At 40.5% G+C, this 21,726-nt stretch overlaps 1 protein-coding gene across 1 annotated transcript in view; it reads left to right on the top strand.

Moving 5' to 3' along the window:
* Nucleotides 1–458: 458 nt before the first annotated feature.
* The window catches only part of wdr32 (WD repeat domain 32), a 65,633-nt gene continuing 44,365 nt past the window's right edge, over nt 459–21,726 (top strand). Inside the window, exons 1-2 of the mRNA XM_039758244.1 lie at nt 459–891; nt 19,108–19,221. Coding sequence (XP_039614178.1) covers nt 572–891; nt 19,108–19,221 — 434 coding nt within the window. The 5' untranslated portion in view covers nt 459–571. The remainder of the gene's footprint in view (nt 892–19,107; nt 19,222–21,726) is intronic.

Below are 21,726 nucleotides of genomic sequence, written 5' to 3'. Positions count from 1 at the left end.
ATCAATAAACACCATAAGCAAACCTTTCTTTTTTTCTCAATGCTTCTCTATAAGCTTTCTCAACGCAAAGACTGCCATCAGTTGTTCCTTCGCCTGGTATAAAACCAAACTGCTCCTCTACTGTGGTGGTCTCTTATTTAAGCCTTCAAACTATAACCCTATCCTAGATTTTCATCATGTATGACATCAGCTTTATCCCGCTATAGTTTTCATACACCTGAATATCTCCCGTCTCCTTATCAACGGGAACGGTCTGAATGTACAAATACTGAAGAAAAAGAAAAAAAAATCCCGCGCTTGACGTAACGTGTGTACGTACGCAAATACGAGCTCAATGGGCGGGGTTTACGAGCACTGCACCGGAAACGGAAGTGTTTTCCTCTGCTGCGCGTTGGGTACACAATGTTGGCGATACAGTGTAGTAATGCGAGTCTGAGTGTTTACCGCTAAGTGGTGCGGGGGGTGGGGTGGGTAAACAGCAGTCGGCTTTTTTTGGGGGTCGGACGGACGGAGGGGGGTGGGTGTCTCTATCACCCCCTCCAAAAATCTCCTACAGACGGATTAGTCCAAAATGAGTACCGATCGCCGACGCGAGTCTCGGTCCGGTCGGCCTGATGGTGAGAGCCCAGGCGCCGAGACTGAGAAGGCAGAATCGCGGGATTCTGCTAGCGGCACGGAACCCTCCAGAGACACACGCTGCCGCCGGACCAACAGCACAGTTTTCCGCTGGCTGCGGGAGAGATGCTGGGGCAGAGGAGTCGCCGTGGACCCATCCAGGGATACATTCAGGACCATGACCAGCTTATACAGCTCGATGAACCCGGCCGACTCGGTGAACCTGAGCACCAAGACGCACGGAGCGGTGTTCAACTTGGAGTACTCGCCGGACGGGTGAGGGAGACTACTTTTAGTTTGCAGAGGTAGAGGGGTAAGGAGTTCGTAAGGCTTCACAAGCAGAATTCTTTGCAGCGCTTTCATCGTGTATAAGCGCAGTCGGGTTAATTGGCAGTCATGTGGTTGCGGTTGCCTTAAGGGACTCTGGCTTCCCCGGATAATGTCGTGAAAACCACAAAGTTTATTAGATGGATTGGGAACAAAGCAAAAGGTGGCGCAGCGGTTAGAACTGCAGATTCATTGATATGTCGTTCCGTGCTCGAATTCGGCGCCACGTCGTTGCCTTTGTGAAGTTTTCACATTCTCCTTCTGTGTCGGTAGGTTTTCCTTTCACATTCCCAAACACTTGCTCGCTATCATCTTCTTACGGCTGCCCCCGTTAGGGGTCGCCACATCGGCTCGGTTTGCGCGTCCTGAAATTGTTACTTTTTTTAATTCTGTGCTGCGGGGATACGTTCCACTTGCATATAGCCCAGCATTCGGTTGAAAGGGAAATGAGAATGTAATGACTTCCAATACGAACCTTCCACTAATCTAATAGCCCTGCTTATCCGGAGCACAGGGTTTCAAGGAAGCTAGAGCCCATCCCAGCAAGCACTGGGTGCAAGGCAGGGTCAGTCCCTGGACGGGACACCAGCACATCGCAGAGCGAACACATGCACAAACGCACACACTAGATCTAATAATTTAGCATCCTCAGGCCACCTGCTCACATAATCTGATATTTTTTGTTAACTGCAACTTATGATAACCTGATTTGCTTACCCTTTAGGATTAGGTATCTGCTTTGTTGTGTGTTTAATTTGATGTCCATATATGTAAATGCAGATGGCTGTGCTCATTATTGTTGCCACATTTTACCCTAACATTTTTGTACTCTGAGAACCTTATTAAAAGAATAAACTGAAGTGGAAACAGCCTGCATCATGCCATTAATGTCACTCTTGTATTTTGAAGTGTGAAACTCTGCACAGGCAGGTTCAGAATTTGAACCCAGGATTATTTGGCTTTTAGGCTGCAGTGCTAACCACCACTACTGTGCTAGCCAAGTTATGACCTGTTATGTTTTTAATTGTATAGCTATGTATAGGGGCATCATTGTTGCACAATTCTGCATACCATTTCTCTGACACAATGTGAAGAAACATTTTCTTTATATTGATGGTAAAATGCCTGTATAATGCTTCACTACGAGTGTAACTGAGAAGTAAGGAGATTTCATTCTTTGTTTCTTTTTAGTGATTTTGTGTTCAGACCATTATTTATGTATGGCGCTTGTGTAAAGTGACACATTTCCTTCTGGGGACAAATATAGCTGTCTGTCTGTCATATAGTGCCTTTCACATCTATCTGTCTGTCCATCTCTCTATTTGTCCTATAGTGCCTTTTGTGTCTGTTGGTCTGTCTGTCTGTCATTATCACATGTTAAAGGAGGAGTTTTCATTCTTTGCTTCTTTTTAGTCATTTTGTGTTCAGACCATTGTATGTATGTATGGAACTTGTGTAAAGTGGCACCTTTCCTCCTGGGGACAAATACAGTGCTCTGTCTGTCTGCCTGTCATACATCTGTCTGTCTGTCTGTCTATGCCTGTCACACGTATCTGTCTGTCTGTCTATCTATGCCTGTCACACGTATCTGTCTGTCTATTTATGCCTGTCACACATATCTGTCTGTCTGTCTGTCTATGCCTGTCACACGTATCTGTCTGTCTGTCTGTCTATGCCTGTCACACGTATCTGTCTGTCTGTCTGTCTATGCCTGTCTGTCTATGCCTGTCACACGTGTCTGTCTGCCATTATCACATGTTAAAAATGTAGTGAAATTCTTACTGGTGTGTGCTAGTGACCCTGGTACCACTCGTATCTTACTTCAAAATGTTCCACTGCATTCCCAGAAAAATCTCACAACATATTTGACAAAGCGATATATACAGTATATTTAGGGCCAACATTCATACTTCAGAAAGTGGTAACTAAAATGAGGGTCCGTTAAGTAGGTGGGTATTTACTTGTACTAATTAGCCCACATAATTGACTTCCTGGCTGTAAACAGAGTACTGTTTTCAGTTGTAGCATGTAGCTTTTTTCTCAGTGTGGGATACAAACTTTTATTAATATTTTTATTTTTTATTAATTTTATTACAATCCATACAAAGCAATCAAGTTTTTACAAAAAGAAGAATTATGTTAAGAACAGATCGATCCCCACCCCTGAGAGAGAGAGCAAGCCAAACGGCGTAAAATGTAAGGCTTGTAAACATACCTAAATTAATAAATTCTCTGTGCTTTATAAACTTATTTTAAAATATTACTGATTAGATCCTGCCATGTTTTGAAAAAAGCGTATACGGATCCTCTAACTGAGTATTTGATTTTTTCCAATTTCAAATTATATAACACATCAGTTTCCCACTGACTTAAAAGAGGAGAGTTTGGGTTCTTCCAGTTTATCAGAATAAGTCTGCGTGCCAACAGTGTAGTGAATGCAATCACAATTTGTTTGTCCTTCTCCACTTTAAGCCCCTCTGGAAGAACCCCAAACACAGCTGTTAATGGGTTAGGAGGGATTGTGAGTCCAAGGCTGTGTGAAAGGTAATTAAAACTTTTTGTCCAGAATAATGTTAATTTGGTGCAGGCCCAGAACATGTGACCCAGTGAGGCTGGAGCTTTGGCTTTTTTGTTTTTAGTATGCATGGCATCTTCCCTGATTTCTTTAAAGTTTGGTTTTCTCATAAAAATTGTACTTTTGGTAGAGGCAGTTTATGGACAGCCTGTAAAGTCCTGATCGATAATTTCCTTTCTTAAAGCGCTTTTCTCATTGTCAGACACTGCTTATGCTTATGCTGGTGCCTGCATGTTTAAGATGTGTCGACTGTGAGAGTTGGACGTTGAATACAGCAGCTCATCCATCTGTCCCCTAAACCGGCTTATCCAGAGCAGGGTTGCACAAAATCCTGAACCCTATCACTGCAGACACTGGGCACAAGGCAGGAACCAATCCCTGGACAGGGTGCCAACCCATCGCAGGGTGAACACACAAACACACACTCAGGCCAGTTATTATCGCCAGTCTACCTACTCACATTATCTGACTCCAGTAATGGCGCACTGCACAATAACGCACAGTGAATACACTTGACTTGAGCCTTCCTAGTTTTCCTGCTCTTTCTCTGTACGTTTAGCATTCGTTTGCTCAGAGGTTGATGCGCTTGGCAGCTCTTCTTCTCTCCACTCTAGCGGGCTGCTTCTTCTCTTCTTTTGTCAGCATCTTTTCATGTTAAAACTGATTAAGTCAGTGTTTGTGTTGCGATTACTTGGTACATTTTCTTTAATATTTCACTTAAGCTGGCACTTAAGTCTTCAATCTGCCTCTAGAATGATTTAAGATATGAAGAGGTAGGGGAAGTGATGGCGAAGGTGGTAGGGAATGAGAATGGACCCGTACACATGTGCCGCATGGCTGCCCATTGCCGAGAGTTGATTCTACAATAAAATAAAAATAAAAAGAGGAATAACCTCGGAGGTCAATCATCACCGTGAAAGTGGATAGTAGACGTCACATAGTATATGTTTATCATATTTCAGGTCAATCGTTCAAACGGTTTGCGAGCGACAGGTGATTTAAAATCCTGGACAGACAAACGAACAGTCACAGTAGCGTATCTTCTGTTAGGTCCAACTTCTGATAACGTGATTTGGCTTACCTTTTACCATTAGGTCTCTGTATTATTTGTCTGTTTAGTTAGATGTGTGTGTGTTCAAAAACATAAACGTTGATGGCTGTGATCATTATTGTTGCTGCATTATGTCTGTATAATTTTGTACTCTGTGAACCTCAGTAAAAGAATAAACTGAACTGGAGATGACCTGCATCATGCTGGTAATGCCACCCTTTTGTCTTTTAAAGTGTTGCTTGTGCAAACTCCACACAAACAGTTACTGGTTTGGGACTTGATCTGCGGATTCTTCAGCTGTGAGGCTGTAGTGCCAACCGCCACGCTGCTGTGGTAGCCATGTGTAATTGTAGAGGTCTCTATAGGGTCATTATTGTCAAGTGAAATTATTACGTGCATGTCCTAGTGACCCTGGCACCACAATTACTATAACAGTCTTACTGTCACAGCAATGTTTATTTAGGACCAACGTTCAGACTGCTTAAGGTAAATCACAAGGTGGTTAAGAGCTAACCAAAATGAGAGTCAGTTAAATAAGTTCCTGTTTATTTGCTCAAAATGGCTAACATGACTGACTTACTGACAGCTGTAAGTAGAATACAGTTTTCGGTTGTAGCGTGTAGTTTGCCTTTTTTAGTATGCATGGTGTCCTCCCTATTTTGTGTTTATTTAAAGTTCAGTTTTCTTACAAAAAAAAAATTGGACTTTTGATTGAGGCCGTTCATGGACAGCCTGTACGGTGCCAATCTATGACATCTTTATTCCCTTTCTTAAAGTGCCCTTCTCATTACAACAACATTTATTTCTGTAGCACATTTTCATACAAATTATGCAGCTCAAAGTGCTTTACATGATGAAGAAAGAGAAAAAAGACAAAATAAATAAAAATTAGAATAAGGGAACACTAATTAACATAGAAAAAAAGTAAAGTCCGATGACCAGGGAGGACAGAAAAAACAAAAAAAAAACTCCAGACGGCTGGAGAAAAAAAATAAAATCTGCAGGGGGTCCAAGGCCACGAGACCACCCAGCCCCCTCTAGGCATTCTACCTAACATAAATGACTTCAATCAGTCCTCATGGTATTCAGGGTTCACATGGAAGGGCTTGATGATGATGGTCATGTGGACTTCTGGCCTTTAATCCATCAATGTAGTTGACACTGCTGATGCTTATGCCGGTGCCTGCATGTTTAAGTTGTGTCGGCTGTAAGGGTTTGACTTTGAATACAGCAGCTCATCCATCTGTCCTCTAAGCCCTCACATCTGGGTCATGGCTGTGAGAAGCCTGGAGCCTATCCCCGCCAACACTGGGTGCAAGGCAGGACAGGATACCAGCCCATCGCGGGGTGATCACATACAGACGCACACTAAAACAAATCTAGCATTGCCAGTACACCCGTCCATATTATCTCATGTCTATTTTGTTAGCTAGAACTTCTGATAACAGGGTTCAGCTTATATTTTAGTGTTAGGTCTGTGTATTTTCTGTTTAACTCAATGTGTGTGAGTCGTTGTATGTAAATGTTGACAATCGTTATTGTTGCCGCATTATCCATCCATCCATTATACAACCTGCTATATCCTAACTACAGGGTCACGGGGTTCTGCTGGAGCCAGTCCCAGCCAACACAGGGCGCAAGGCAGGAAACAAACCCCGGGCAGGGCGCCAGCCCACCACAGGGCACACATACACACACACCAAGCACACACTAGGGACAATTTAGGATCGCCAATGCACCTAACCTGCATGTCTTTGGACTGTGGGAGGATTTGCTGCATTATATTCTTTACATATTTGTACTTGATAGTGATAGAATAAACTGAAGTGGAAATGACCTGCATGATGTTCTTAACAGCACTTATTTGTTTTTAAAATTATTGCTTCCTCCTGTGTTTTAGAAATCTTCCGTTGGTTTTTGCATTTATTATTTGGCCAACTCCATTATCTAAGGTGACTTACAATATTTGAGATGCAATTTTTGTTACTTTTTTGTTTTTCCAGTTGGAGCAAAGGTGAAGTAACTTGATCACGGTCACACCGCAACTGAAGCGGGATTTGAACCTTCAACCTCAGGGTCTGAAGTCCAGAGGCTTAAGGCCAGGTTTATACTTCATGTGACGCATGTTCCAGCGGGTGCTTCTGCTACGCAAGCATTGTACTGTTTATACTTGTGCGCATACTTTACGTAAATCTGGAGAAATCCAGCAGGTGGCAGTGCGAGATATCATCACGGTGACAACAGGTTTGGCTTCTCTGTGTTGTAAATTGCCTGGAACGCCCATTAAATTCCGATGACACCTTACCACAATATCTCTGAAAAGGATGTTTAATGATTACATCCATCAATCCAGGGATGTGTCCATTCCAGCAAGCATTGGGCACGAGGCAGAAACAGTCCCTAGAAGGGGCATCGGCTCATCACAAGGTGAATACAAGCACTTGCATACACTGGCGTCATTTTAGTGTCACCAAATCTTCAAATCTTTGGACGGAAGCTGGAGCCCACTGAGGAAACCCAGCAGGAAAACATGAGAACTCCAGGCAGGGAACACCAGCGACGTGACTCCCTGCAAGACAGCAGTGCTACCGCTCCGCCACTGTGGCAACCCTATGTGTGCAATTATTAACAGTATTCAGTATTTAACCAAAATTAACGATTTATCTGTAAAATGTAATATACATACTTTAATGCATTTCACCATGAAAGTGATATCAAGTATAAATCTAAGGATTCTAAATGTGCAGAGAGTTGGAATATCAGACATTTAATGTGTTCTGTCTGGTGATGTATTGCTGTGTGCTGCTGCTGTTGGGTCAGGAAGAAGCCACAGAAAAAAAAGACGTAACAAAAGATGGTATGTGTGACTTTTAAAATGTATCGTGTCATTATGATGGGGAATTTGCGACGCTTGATTATAAAAACACCACAAATGCATCTGAATGTCGGTATTTTGCTTCACTACATTGAACCATTCATGAAACATTGAAGCGCGCACATCGATCCCGTCGGATCCGCAAAGCGGCTTTCTGTCACATTTAGATAGTAAACAGAGACTCTGACATCGCATTCCAACTTTTATCACACTGTGCCCCCTCGACTTTTTGCTGGTACTGCAACTCGCGCACGCGTCTCTTTCATTTCTGAGGACCTGCTTAGAGGACGCGTCAAATGAATGCTGGGTACGCATGGCAGCCAACCATGATGCAGGCGCGTACGCCTTCTGAGTGTGAAGAATAAACGAGCCCTAACTACTGCATCACACTGCCAGTTTAGTGTGGACGTATGCACTGCTAGTCAAAAGTTTGGAATCGCCTAGAAGTTTTTGTCTTTAATAGACATTATTGTCAAGACACTGGTAAATTAGTCAAGACATTACTAGTGTGTAAGGCTTTGGACTTTAAGCCTTGAAGTTGTGGGTTCAAATCTGTGTGACCCTGAGGAAGTCACTTCATCTGCCTGTGGAATGGAACCAATCTTCTTAAATAATTAGCGTATTAGATAGATAGATATTATGTGAATTTCCCCTTGGGATTAATAAAGTATCCTATCTGTCTATCTGTCTATCTGTCTATCTGTCTATCTGTCTATCTATCTATCTATCTATCTATCTATCTATCTATCTATCTATCTATCTATCTATCTATCTATCTAGTTGGGATTAATAAAGTAGCTAGCTAGCTAAATCACCTGTAGCTCACAAACCCTTTGACCTATTGACCTGAAATTTGGTACTCATATACTACATGACCTCTACTGTCCACTTTCGGGGTGATGATTTTTATTACTATTTTAATTTTGATTTTATTTTATTGTAGAATCAACTCTCAGCAGCGGCCAGCAAGGCAGCACATATAAACAGGCGCCGTTCTCATTCCTACCACATTCGCCGTCACTTCCCCTAACTCCTCATATCTTAAATCATTCATTGAAGACTTAAATCCCAGCTTAAGTGAAAAATTAAAGAAAACATACTACGTAATTGCAACACAAACACTGACCGACTTAATCAGTTTTAACGCGAAAAGGTGCAGACGGAAGAAGAGAAGAAGCGGGCCGCTAGGGTGGAGAAAAGAGCTGCTCAGGAAGCAGCAAGTGCATCAACCTCTGAGCAAACGAATGCTAAACATACAGAGAAAGAGGATGAAGACTAGGAATGGTCAAGTCAAGTGTATTCACTGCATGGTATTGTGCAGTGCGCCGTTACTGGTTGTATAAATGTTTTAAGTTGCCTTGGGTAAAGGTGTCCATTGAATAAGTAAACGTGTAAAATTTGTAATTTATTATTCACATGCGACTGCAAAGCCCCATTTTCAGCAGGCATTCTTTCAGTGTGCCAGTGGTCAACTCCCTTAGCGTATCCATAATTAGTCATAGGTTAATGCTAATTAAGTTATTAGGGAAACCTTTCAAATTGCATTAGGACTGATGAAACTTGCTATTCTGTTCACTTGAGTTGCAAGGTACTGGCATTTCTAAAGTTCAGCTGTGGATTCAAAAATGGTGAAAATGAAGTTAATTTCCTCAAAAACATGTCTTTTTTTGGAGAATGAAGGTAATATTTCATGTGACAGATGGCCAAGAAACCAAAGATTTAATATATAGTTGTCTGTTACTGCCTTGAGAGAAGAAAGTAAACTAGATCTAACAAGGATATACAAAGAAGAGAAAGGCCCAGTTGCACAGCTGCATAAGAGGAGAACCACATGAGAGCCTGTAGTTTGAGAAACGAATACCTCAGATGTCCTCAGTTGGCTTCTTTCTTAAATAAACGACAATTTCCAGTGACGTCTGCAACAGAAAAAAGACGATTCAAATCTGCTGGCCATAAGGCATGATTCCAGTTCTCTTCTGTCCTATGTATATGTTCTTTTGCCCATTTTAACCATTTCTTTTTATTTGCCAGTTTCAGATTTAGCTTTATCTTTGAAACTCTACTAGTAAGGCCAGCATCTTTAGAGTCGTCTGTTGTTGATGACACTGGTATTCAGCATGTATATAAAGAAAAAAATGTTTTCCAGCAAGCATTAAATTCAGTCGTGACAAACTGAGTAACACTCTCTCGTGTCACTGGACAGTTAAGTGCGTCCATTCATCAATTCGCCAACATGGTTTCTTAACTCTTTCAGGGCTGACGTCGACGTTTGTCAAAATTCAGGAGTAGAGGTTGGTAATCAGCTGTAAACTGCAGTGAAACTCGCTCTTACGTTTTAGTTTGACTCTCTTTGCTAGAAATAAAGTTACATAGCTTTGTTGATTTAACCTCGATTCCCTACGCGTGCATGAGTAGCAAAAAGCAAACAACATCTAAAATGGCACCGATATGTGGTGAGAGACCAAAGCGAATGTGCAAAGCAAAATACTCCATGGACGTTTTACGTAATTTCGTTGAATAGGACTCTGACTTGTTAGACTCCAAGTTTGATGCCAGTGTTCTGGAGATGAATATCAGAAATGAAAGTGAGGTACCAGCATCATCTGATCGGTCCCCAGCTGATCGTTGGCCCTGAACACTTTTGTAGTGTAGTACAGAAACATTTGCCTTGGAGGACCACCACTTATGATGACAGTAGGTACACACTGCTGATGCATGCCGGTGCCTGCATGTGCGTGTCACACTGAATACCCTCTAAGCCCCTCACACCATGGCTGTGAGAAGCCTGGAGCCTGCTGGGTGCAAGGCAGGACAGGATACCAGCCATCAGCGGTGATCACATACAGCTGCATTGCCAGTACACCGGCCCATATTATCTCATATCTATTTTGTTAGCTAGAACTTCTGATAACAGGGTTCAGCTTATATTTTAGTGTTAGGTCTGTGTATTTTCTGACCAATGTGTGTGAGTCAGTAGTGTTGACAGTATTGTTGCCGTGGAGGATCCATCCATCCATTATACAACCTGCATATCCAACTACAGGGTCACGGGCTTCTGCTGCCAGTCAGCCAACCCAGGGCATAGTCAGGAAACAAACCCCGGCAGGGCCCCCACCACAGGGCACACATACACACACACCAAGCACACACTAGGGACAATTTAGGATCGCCAATGCACCTAACCTGCATGTTTGGACTGTGGGAGGATTTGCTGCATTATATCCTTTACATATTTGTACTTGATAGTGATAGAATAAACTGAAGTGGAAATGACCTGCATGATGTTCTTAACAGCACTTATTTGTTTTTAAAATTATTGCTTCCTCCTGTGTTTTAGAAATCTTCCGTTGGTTTTTGCATTTATTATTTGGCCAACTCCATTATCTAAGGTGACTTACAATATTTGAGATGCAATTTTTGTTACTTTTTTGTTTTTCCAGTTGGAGCAAAGGTGAAGTAACTTGATCACGGTCACACCGCAACTGAAGCGGATTTGAACCTTCAACCTCAGGGTCTGAAGTCCAGAGGCTTAAGGCCAGGTTTATACTTCATGTGACGCATGTTCCAGCTGGTGCTTCTGCTACGCAAGCATTGTACTGTTTATACTTGTGCGCATACTTTACGTAAATCTGGAGAAATCCAGCAGGTGGCAGTGCGAGATATCATCACGGTGACAACAGGTTTTTTATGTTGACTTGCGTGTGAATCCATTGCTTTGTGTGCTTTTCAGAAAACTGAGTTTTTTAGGAAAAATATTCAGCCCTCCAAGAGTTGAGCACAGCACCAATGGAGAGCCAAAACAGTCCCTAGAAGGGGCATCGGCTCATCACAAGGTGAATACAAGCACTTGCATACACTGGCGTCATTTTAGTGTCACCAAATCTTCAAATCTTTGGACGGAGCTGGAGCCCACTGAGGAAACCCAGCAGGAAAACATGAGAACTCAGGCAGGGAACACCAGCGCGTGACTCCCTGCAAGACAGCAGTGCCCCCATGCAGCCACTGCTGCCAGAGACGCCAAACATGCATCAACAGCAGCCACAGCACTTAGCAACAGAACGTTTTATGTTGACTTGCGTGTGAATCCATTGCTTTAATGCTTTTCAGAAAACTGATTTTTAGTAAAATATTCAGCCTCCAAGAGTTGGAATACAGCATTTAATGGAGAGCCAAATTAAGGCCCCGCACAAAATAACTGCTTATTTGTTTCTTTGCAGGCATTGTTTCACTTTTGCCTTAACAGTTAATGTCATCTTATTATTTGCATGACATACAAGTTACACGCATTTAAGATTCACTGTAAGTACAGCTATTTTTGCAGATTCTTAACGTGTCTGCATGAATTTTCTATCCAGATCTTAAATGAAGTGCCGGTTAGGTTAACTGGCGATTCTAAAGTGTCTGGTTTATGTGTGGAATATAACAAGCTAGCTTTTTTTTTTTTTAGGCTAGTACACTTATACATTACAAGGAATTTGACATGGTGGTTGGTCATACTGACACATTAAATACATACATTTAGTCATTGTTAGAAAAAAAAATGAAGTAAAAGGTAATAGTATTTAAGACATCTTGGGGTGAGCAACAGACTAGCTGGATTTGGGGGCAGGAGATGCCAGATTACATGACCAGTGGTCACCAGAGTGTGTCACGACTGCCACTGACTCGCTAAGATTATGTAAATGAAGTCTCAAATGACTTAAAATTTCTGAAAAAGGTGTAATGTGGCATGGTCTTAAAACAGATGGTCACATTGCAGTGATCAAAGAAAGACCCCCCACAACAAGAACAAAACTAAGTACTGACTGCAGCTTTCACACCAACATAAAATCACTTCCATGTAAATGGTACTAATGCCAAAAATAATTTATACTTTAGTTAAAGTTTGCTTCCTTATATTAAGATATCTCCTGACTATACAGGGGGTCCTCGGGTTATGACACAGTTCTGTTCCTATGACAGTGATGTAACCCGAATTTTGGTGAAGTCGAAACACACCCTAACCTAAGTCACTTACCTATCTTAACACATTTGCAAAATCATAATCTAGAACATAAAAACACAACTAAGCCACAGAAAAAGGAATAGGACATAAATATACTGTACTGTCCACTGTACTATAGTAACAGAAAAATGACAAATAAATGAGTATAAAAAAAAATTCCTTACCTTTATTCCTTCTGATCTCTTTACAATGTCTAATTTTCACTTCCATTGTGATGGCTTTCCTCTTCTTCGAAGCGCTACCATCTGAAGACTCTTTTAGAAGCCATGATAAGGGCCAAAAAATCAAAAACAAAGCAACACAAACGGAACACTTGTGCTGCGCGCAACCAAACCAGTTCGGCAACTCACTCACTCAAACACCGCTTACTTCGACTGCGTGCAACCAAACGAGTTCGCCCACTTAGTCTGTAAGTACGATACAAACGGTGTAAGCCGAAACACTCGCGTTTCAATTTCTTTACGGGAGTGAGCGCTGTAAACTCGAAACGTCGTATGTCGAGACGTTGTAACCCGAGGACCCCCGTATGTATTTATATAACATATAATATACAGTGGTACCTCTGGTCACGGCCGTAATTTGTTCCAAAACGCGACCCGATTTGGTCATGACTCGAATGTAATTTCCCCATAAGATTGTATGTAAATACTATTAATCTGTTCCAGACCATACGAACTGTATGTAAATATATATTTTTTAAGTACAAAAATAGTTAATTATACCATAGAATGCACAGTTTAATAGTAAACTAAATGTAAAAACATTGCATAACACTGGGAAACCCTTGAACAGAGAAAATGAACATTGTAAGAGTTTGTGCTAGACCCTTACGAACTGCTCGCTATAAACGCTTTTGTTTATGAGTTTTAAGCACAGGGAAAAAAAAAAAATTTAAATGCCACTTCTCTTGTGAAACTTTTCAAACCGTCCTCTACTGGTTTTAAATGCTTCACCTTTGCCACTCGAAGAAGGATTTTTTTTTTTCCCCAGCAAATCGCCATGAATCTTCCTGGCTTTCTCACATATGATCACCTCGCTTACGCTATCCCCTGCAAGATGCTTCTCGTTCAACGACACTAGCAACAGTTTTCCACCTCTTCCAGCACTTGAGGCCTCTACTTGGTTAACATTGTAACTCCTTTTGCAGCATCAGCTGCTTTGTTAGGCCCTGTATACGCAAACAAAAGAAATTGGAAAATAGAGATTGGGAAATCATTGGAGCTTACAAACGCGGGTAGGGAAACTGGCCGCCAGTATATATATTTAACTTGGGAAGAGATGTTTGTGTTAATATTGTTAATTAAAATAGAAGAATGGTTAACCTTAGCAAGTGTAGATTTAAAGCCAATGAGGAGCACCTCAGTTTTATTGCTGTTTAGTTGGAGAAAAATGTGAGTCATCCATGTCTTTATGTCTTGGAGACAAGCCATAAGAGCATCAGGAGGGAAACCAGAAGTGGATTTAGTGGAGAGATATAGCTGTGTGCCATCAGCGTAACAATGAAATTTAATACCATGGCGCAGGAAGATATTACCTATTGGGAATATATAAATGAGAAAAAGAAGCAGCCCCAAAACAGAACAATGCGGAATTCCCTGAGTAACGACTGCGTTCTCAGGTTGAAAGCCCTTTATTTGAACAAATTGCTTCCTATCAGTGAGGTAGGAAGAAAGCCACAGGAGGACAAGGCCACCGACTCCAATCTGTGTTCCATTTCTTACAAGAGTTTTTCTTATTGTCTGACTCTGCTAGTGCCTGTGCAGGTGCCTTCATATATACATGTGGAAGCTGTGTTGGCTACGAGGGTCTCCTTCCCTTCAGGAAACTTAATTACCACAGTTTGAAACGTTGCATCTTTTTTCACTCATTCTCCCCCACTGCTTATCCTATGATGTCATTTTTCATTTTGGTTTAAGATGAGAGCTGGAGCTCATAGTTGTAATGCTTATATTTAAATATTGTTAATTCCAGTGTATTGATTAGTTTTGTCTCGTCTCATATTTGCAAAATGCAGGGTTTTGTAGATTAGTGCAAAGTGCTACATACAAGTAACAAGAAGGTAAATTACAAATAGAAGGTGGGGATACCAAGTTATTAAAAGAAAAAGAAAAAATTACGATTGCAGGGCTGACTTTGGTGCTGCCATCCTATGTACCTCTGAAGTCAAATGTTGGATCTGGGAATGACATCACACACAAGTTGACCAAATTCCTGTAAAACATTCGTAAAAACGATATGGATGCGTCTATGAAAACCTTTGTTGTGCTTGCTCCATCGAATTAAATAGCAGTTGATAACAATGCATTATATGGAATTTTGCATGTCCTAACACCGCAGCAAAATGTCCACAGATAGCAGTTGGACAACACTGTGTGTACAGCTGATTTAGTAAGATACAAATTGACAAAAGTGATAATAAACAGTAAAATACAACAGCCATTTGGGATTGATGTCACAATCTGAAGTTGGACAAACTCAGACTTGACAGACCAGCCCCGAGTTTCCATATTGGATATCTAGGGTCCTATAGAATTCATTTTATTTTTCTCACAAATTCTGTTTTATTTTTTTTATATATATATATATTTTTTTTTTATTTTTGGTTTTCACCTTTTATTTTTCCTTGTTTCGGATTTTTTGTTTTTTGTTTAGGATATAGTGGGTTGGGTAATGGATGGATGGATGTTTTTTTTTTGTTGTTGTAAGTAGGAACAGCTACAATAAACAATAATGAAATGGCACCTTACATTCCTTTTAATGAAACGGCACACTAGCACAACTGATCCTTATTTTGCAGTTCCATTGATCAAGTCGGAGCTCAGATCCTCCATGATGCTGTATGCTGAGACTGCAGTAGCACAGTGAGTGTCTTCTAGAATTGTAAGAGCTCTGCATCCTTCTGAGATGAAGGTTAACTTCACTTTTAGGGTCTAGGATATTTGTTACAGCCTGAGCTGATGTGTTCTCGTTCAGAAAGAACTTTTTGTAGAGGTAAATATTTTCAGCGAGGCACCCTAATGATTCGAGACAGATATTCCACCTGGTGTTTCCTGCCTCTTGGTTGGGGTTCCTGGCAGGCTTCTTGAAGATGGCAGAGTTTACCCAGAGTTTTTCTAGCGCTGCCAGGTCTCTGCCACCAAACAGATGACATGACGCAAGCAGGTTGAATGTACGCAGTTAGGCAGAACCCCTTTTAAAACTTCCTGGTATGCTTTCCAACAGTATGATGCATTTTCTGTAATCACTACTGACATTAAGATTCAGCTGGTCTTCAGTACCTGTAATTGTAATTATGTAAATCATTTCTAATGATTCTTAACCCTTCAACGTTCACAGATTGAAAACTTGCATCATTACATCTGTAGCTTCATCTACTGCATATCTTAATATAATTTAATTACAAAGCAAAAGCAAACTAATTTGCAAGACGCTAAATCTGGGAATTAAATAGAAAAAAAGAAAGAGAGACCTGTTTTTACGGGCTCGTTGCATCTGAAGAGAAGGCCGCTCTTCTGTCCAGGTTTGTAGGTGTCGAGTTTATAACAAAAGAGGCAAATGTGGACCTTGTGTGCCTCGTCACCGTGAGGCAAAACATTTATTAAATCCAGAAACATCATTATTAAATTTTAAAAGGTAACCCGTTAACAAACAGTGCCGTTCACTAATAACATTTGTCTACGGGAAAGACTGTTAATACCGGTTAAATATCATTTCATGTACAATTAGAACTGCAATACATAAAAGAATTAGCAAACAGCCAAGTATTTACTCACCTATCACTATATTGAGAACTCTGTGATTTCATCAGCTACAACATACATTTTCTTGCCATAAATCTTTCAAAGAACAGCATCCATATGTTGTTCAAAAATGTGGGGCAAATGAGTTTGACGAAGGCTGCTTTCATTTTCTTCCAGCGCGCCTCCTTGATCAATGCTTAATAAAGAAATGAAGCATCTTCGTCAGTTTTTCGAGCGGTATGTCTGATTCGCATGGCCACAAAGACCTCCACAAACTGGCGTCTTGACATCTGACGATTTTGTTATTTCCTCTCTCCTTTTTGATCTTAATTTCTTCATGTTCTTGAGATGGGTTTTAGATTTGACGTGGTCGTTGCAAGTATCTTTTTGTGTCCAGATTATGGTATGCTGGCAAAACTTGCAGAAAAGTTCTTGTCCAGATTCATAAAAGTGGCCGGAATATTGTTGTGCCCTCAATTTTGCAGTTAAGCTCGCGTTTCTTAGATTTTTTGCCGTATTTAGGGTATCTGATACCACTCACTTTGACATTTGTGTCTCATGTAGCTAGCTAATTCGCGTCCCTTTAACGAGAAAACATACAAGAAACACGCGCACAAGCAGATAGATACACGACTGAATTTCTACCAGGAATTGCATTTGCTTGAAAAGCAACAAACTAGAAAAAGTATCCAAAAAATAGAACTACAAATTATTCAATTGCTTAATTTATTGGGAAGTTTTGTAACAGTCATCCTGTCAGTCTCTAAATTCCACACATTTCTGTTTTTAAATGTAAAATCCGTTTTTATGTTAATTCTGTGATTCCGTCCGTGCTTTCCGCATTGCGGAAATCAAAGGACCCTAGAAATTGTGTGTGGAGTTCAAAATTCCAACTTCCCACTTCGAAAGGAGTGAAGCATGATACAGTGTTTAACACCTCCTGTGAAGCTTGAGCTGAAAAGGAGAAATAATGCTGCCATGCATTATAAAAACTGTAGAAAAATCAAACTATCAGTGAGAGAAAATGGGCTGTTAAACTAACTACATGATAAAGATAAGCTCACTCACAAGTTTGGCGGAGGGGTGGCTCTGAGGTTAGGGATCTGCACTGGTAATTGGAAGGTTGCCAGTTCGAATCCCATAAAAAGCCAAAAAGGGACTCTGCTCTGTTGGGTCCTTGAGCAGGGCCCTTAACCTGCAATTGCTGAGTGTTTCGAGTAGTGAGAAAAGCGTTACATAAATGCAAAGAATTACTGTTATTATTATTATGAAGTCTAGATAATGAAGCCTGGTTGGCCATACCTAAAAATGCAACATTTAGAGCACATTTAGAGTTCAGTGTGCCAGTTTGGTTACTGCACTACATAGAATGCATAGTTCTATAGATAAGTGGAGATAAATGAATTTCTAGACTAAACATCTTGACTTAATTTCTTATTTTTATTATCTATATTTTACTGACATACCTAGTCAAGTTTACCTTTATAGCTTTAAGGTAATAGGGTTACTTTGCACACTTATTTGGATGCTTATCTGTCCCTTTGTCAATATCTTTCATAAACATAACATTAATTTTCACTGTTATGCTGATGACAGTCAGCTCTACCTTGCTAGTAAACACACCTCTTCCTTTCCACCATCTTCACTTATTGATTGTATTGCTGAAATAAAATCCTGGTTTTCTTTAAATTTTCTTAAATTAAACAGTGACAAAACTGAGGTTCTCCTCATTGGTACAAAATCATCATTATCCAAAGCCGATAATCTTTCACTTGCTATTGATAACTCCTTTGTTTCTCCTTCACCTCAGGTCAAGAGTCTGGGTGTCATCCTCAACAGCACTCTACCTTTCTAATCTCACATTAATAATGTCACCCGGTCTGCTTATTTCCACCTACGTAATATTAATCACATCCGCCCCTCCCTCACTCCCCATACCACTGCCATTCTTGTTCATAGTCTTGTTACTTCTCGTCTCTGGACTATTGCAATTCGCTTTGGTCTCTCTAATAAATCTCTTCATAAGCTTCAGCTAGTCCAGAATTCTGCAGCTCTCAACATTACTTGAACCTCATCTATTCACCATATTACCCCAGTCTTGCAGCAGCTTCATTGGTTCCCGATTAAGTTTAGAATTGATTTTAAAATTCTGCTGTTAACATTTAAGGCCATTTATAACCTTTCCCCTCCATATCTGTCTGACCTTCTTCATGTTGCCATTCCCTCCTGTAACTTTACATCCATCTGACCATCCCTCTCGCCTGTCTACCCACCATGGGGAGCAGAGCATTCAGCCATTCAGCTCCCAAGCTCTGGAACTCATACCTACTGAGCTTAGAAATATCGAATCATTTTCAACCTTTAAATGTAAACATAAAACGCATCTATGATTATAGTGGCTTTGTTTGGTTTTAATTTTTATATGTTCTGTTTTTTTCCCGATGTTTTAAGTTGCTTATAATGTGTCGTTTTATTTTTTATTTATTGCTTGTTCGGTGTCCTTGAGTTCTTAGAAAGGTGCCTTGTAAAAATAAAATGTATTATTATTATGATGATTATTATTATTAAAGTCAGGCAAAGACAAACTTAATTTATCAAACTTTTTTCATTCACAAATGAACATCTGTCATTCAAGATTTATGTTGCCATTAGTTGTCTTTTTTGTACAGTTTGCAAAAACATAACACCCTTATCTTGCTACCAGTTTCTAAACTGTGACTGTGCTGTCATGCAGTAATACAGTAGTGGCCTTTGTCTCAAAGGGGAACCAGCTGATAACTCCTGTTTGGAAGATTTTGAATGCTAGTAATAACATACACCAGCAATATATTTAAAGCCGGTTCAAACTGTGCTTTTAAATGTTTTGTTTTTAGCTGTTCTTTTTTTTAATCTTTTTTTCCCCTCTATCTTCTTTTTTAGGTCTGTACTAACTGTTGCGTGTGAGCAAACTGAAGTTCTTTTGTTCGATCCAATATCCTCAACACACATTAAAACGCTGGTTGAGGCCCATGAAGACTGTGTCAACAACATCAGGTCAGTGAGCTCACAATTCCTTATTTGGTTGAATGTAGTGTCCTACTGATTTTACTGTCAGTAAAAGGTGACTCTACTTTTTTGCGTTCAAGTTGCATTTTCGCACCAGCTAACTTACTGTAGTTCTATAACAAAATGTGTTTGATTAATTTTCAGTTATAGTTTGATTTCTGTCTAAAATCAATTTTAATAATATATACAGGTATATGTATATATATTTATATAGTGGAGGTACAGCCCCCTTACACAGAAAGACACCGAATTGCACAAAATTTTATTTCTTTTTCTCTTCTACACACAACACAGTGCACCAAACAGCCACAATAACTCAGTTCCTTTTCAGTTTTCTTTCCTTCTTTTCTTCTGCTACCTCTACTCCTCTCCTCCCAAGTTTTGTCCACCTTCCACCCGACTCTGGCTCCTCTAATGTAGTGAAGCGGCCTTTTTATAATGCCCCAGATGTGCTCCAGGTGTTTCGCCATGATCTTCCAGCGGCACTTCCTGGTGTGGCGGAAATGCCACATTAGCACTTGGAAGCACTCTTGACGTACTTGGACTTTCTTCCGGCAGCAGTTCCGGTTGTGGTGGAAGTTCTGCAGTCCAGGGCTCCATAATCCTCCTCCTGGCGCCCTCTCGTGGTCCAGGAGATGTATTATCCCTCTCCCGGTCCTTCTAGGCGTCCCGGCTGGGCAAGATCCCCAGCCATCTGCCACTATATCTATCTATTATGTAAAAAAAATCTTGGGTTGAGACGTGATCATCTCGGAGAGACACTTTGAACTCCCGCAAAACTACTTACGTGTCACGCCCTACTTATAAACAATTTCTCGGAAACACTTTAACGTCCCAGAAGACAAGTAAGTGAGACAAAATGACAGCTGCTGTACAAGCTTTTAAATGATCGTTGAACAATGAAACATACAGATCACGCAGCACGGTAGCAGCAGCTGATCCGTCCGCATCACCTTAGCGTGCGTTCAGGCCCCCCCCTTCACAACGCGAGTGGCATAGACGCAAGGGGGGGAGTGGGGGGTCATCAAGTGAAGCGAAAAGGGGGCAAATCCCCCTAGTGTGTATGTGTATATACAGTGCATCCAACAACAACAACATTTATTTCTATAGCACATTTTCATACAAACAGTAGCTCAAAGTGCTTTACATAATAAAGAATAGAAAAATAAAAGACACAATAAGAAAACAAAATAAGTTAACATTAATTAACATAGAGAAAGAGAGTAAGGTCCAATGGCCAGGGGGGACAGAAAAAACAAAAAAAAACTACAGACGGCTGTAGAGAGAAAAAAAAAAATCTGTAGGAATTCCAGAACATGAGACCGCCCAGCTCCCTCTGGGCATTCTACCTAACATAAATGAAACAGTCCTCTTTGGATTTAGGGTTCTCACGGAAGGGCTTGATGATGATGATGATAGTCACGTAGAGTTCTGCCTTTTAATCCATCCATCATTGTTGGAGCATCATGAAGCTTTGAGTAGGTGGTGGTGGCGCAGGCCACCACCACAAAGAAACCGGAAAAAGAAACAGAAGAGAGAGTAGGGGTCAGTACGGATTTTAGAGCCACCACGAATAGTTATTATGAAGAATTGAACATACAGAGTATCGGGATTAAGTTAAATTAAGTTAAATTGAAGTTATAAAAAGGCTATGTTAAAGTAATGTGTTTTCAGCAGTGTTTTAAACTGCTCTACTGTACTAGCCTGGCGAATTCCTATTGGCAGGCTATTCCAGATTTTAGGTGCATAGCAGCAGAAGGCCGCCTCACCACTTCTTTTAAGTTTTGTTCTTGGAATTCTAAGGAGACACTCATTTGAGGATCTGAGGTTACGATTTGGAATATAAGGTGTCAGGCATTCCGATATATAAGATGGGGCGAGATTATTTAAGGCTTTATGAACCATAAGCAGAATTTTAAAGTCAATCCTGAATGATACAGGTAACCAGTGTAGTGACATTAAAATTGGAGAAATGTGTTCGTATTTTCTTTTTCTAGTTAGGATTCTAGCAGCTGCATTCTGCACTAGTTGCAAACGATTTATGTCTTTTTTGGGTAGTCCTGAGAGGAGTGCGTTACAGTAATCTAGTCGACTGAAAACAAACGCGTGAACTAATTTCTCAGCATCTTTCAAAGATATAAGAGGTCTAACTTTTGCTATGTTTCTTAGGTGAAAAAATGCTGTCCTAGTGATCTGATTAATATGCATTTAAAATTCAGATTACAGTCAACAATTACCCCTAAGCTTTTTACCTCCGTCTTGACTTTTAATCCTAATGTATTCAGTTTATTTCTAATAGCCTCATTGTATCCATTATTGCCAATCACTAAGATTTCAGTTTTCTTTATTTAACTTGAGAAAGTTCCATTCTGAGATACAAGTCAGACATTCTGTTAGTGAATCAATAGAATCAGGGTCATCAGGAGCTATTGATAAGTACAGCTGTGTGTCATCAGCATAGCTGTGGTAGCTCACGTTGTGCCCTGAGATAAT

This window comes from Polypterus senegalus, chromosome 7, assembly GCF_016835505.1.
Source record: "Polypterus senegalus isolate Bchr_013 chromosome 7, ASM1683550v1, whole genome shotgun sequence".
In the NCBI taxonomy this organism is placed as follows: domain Eukaryota; kingdom Metazoa; phylum Chordata; class Cladistia; order Polypteriformes; family Polypteridae; genus Polypterus; species Polypterus senegalus.
Note: the sequence above shows the minus strand (reverse complement) of the source record. Positions and strands in the feature narration are given on the sequence as shown.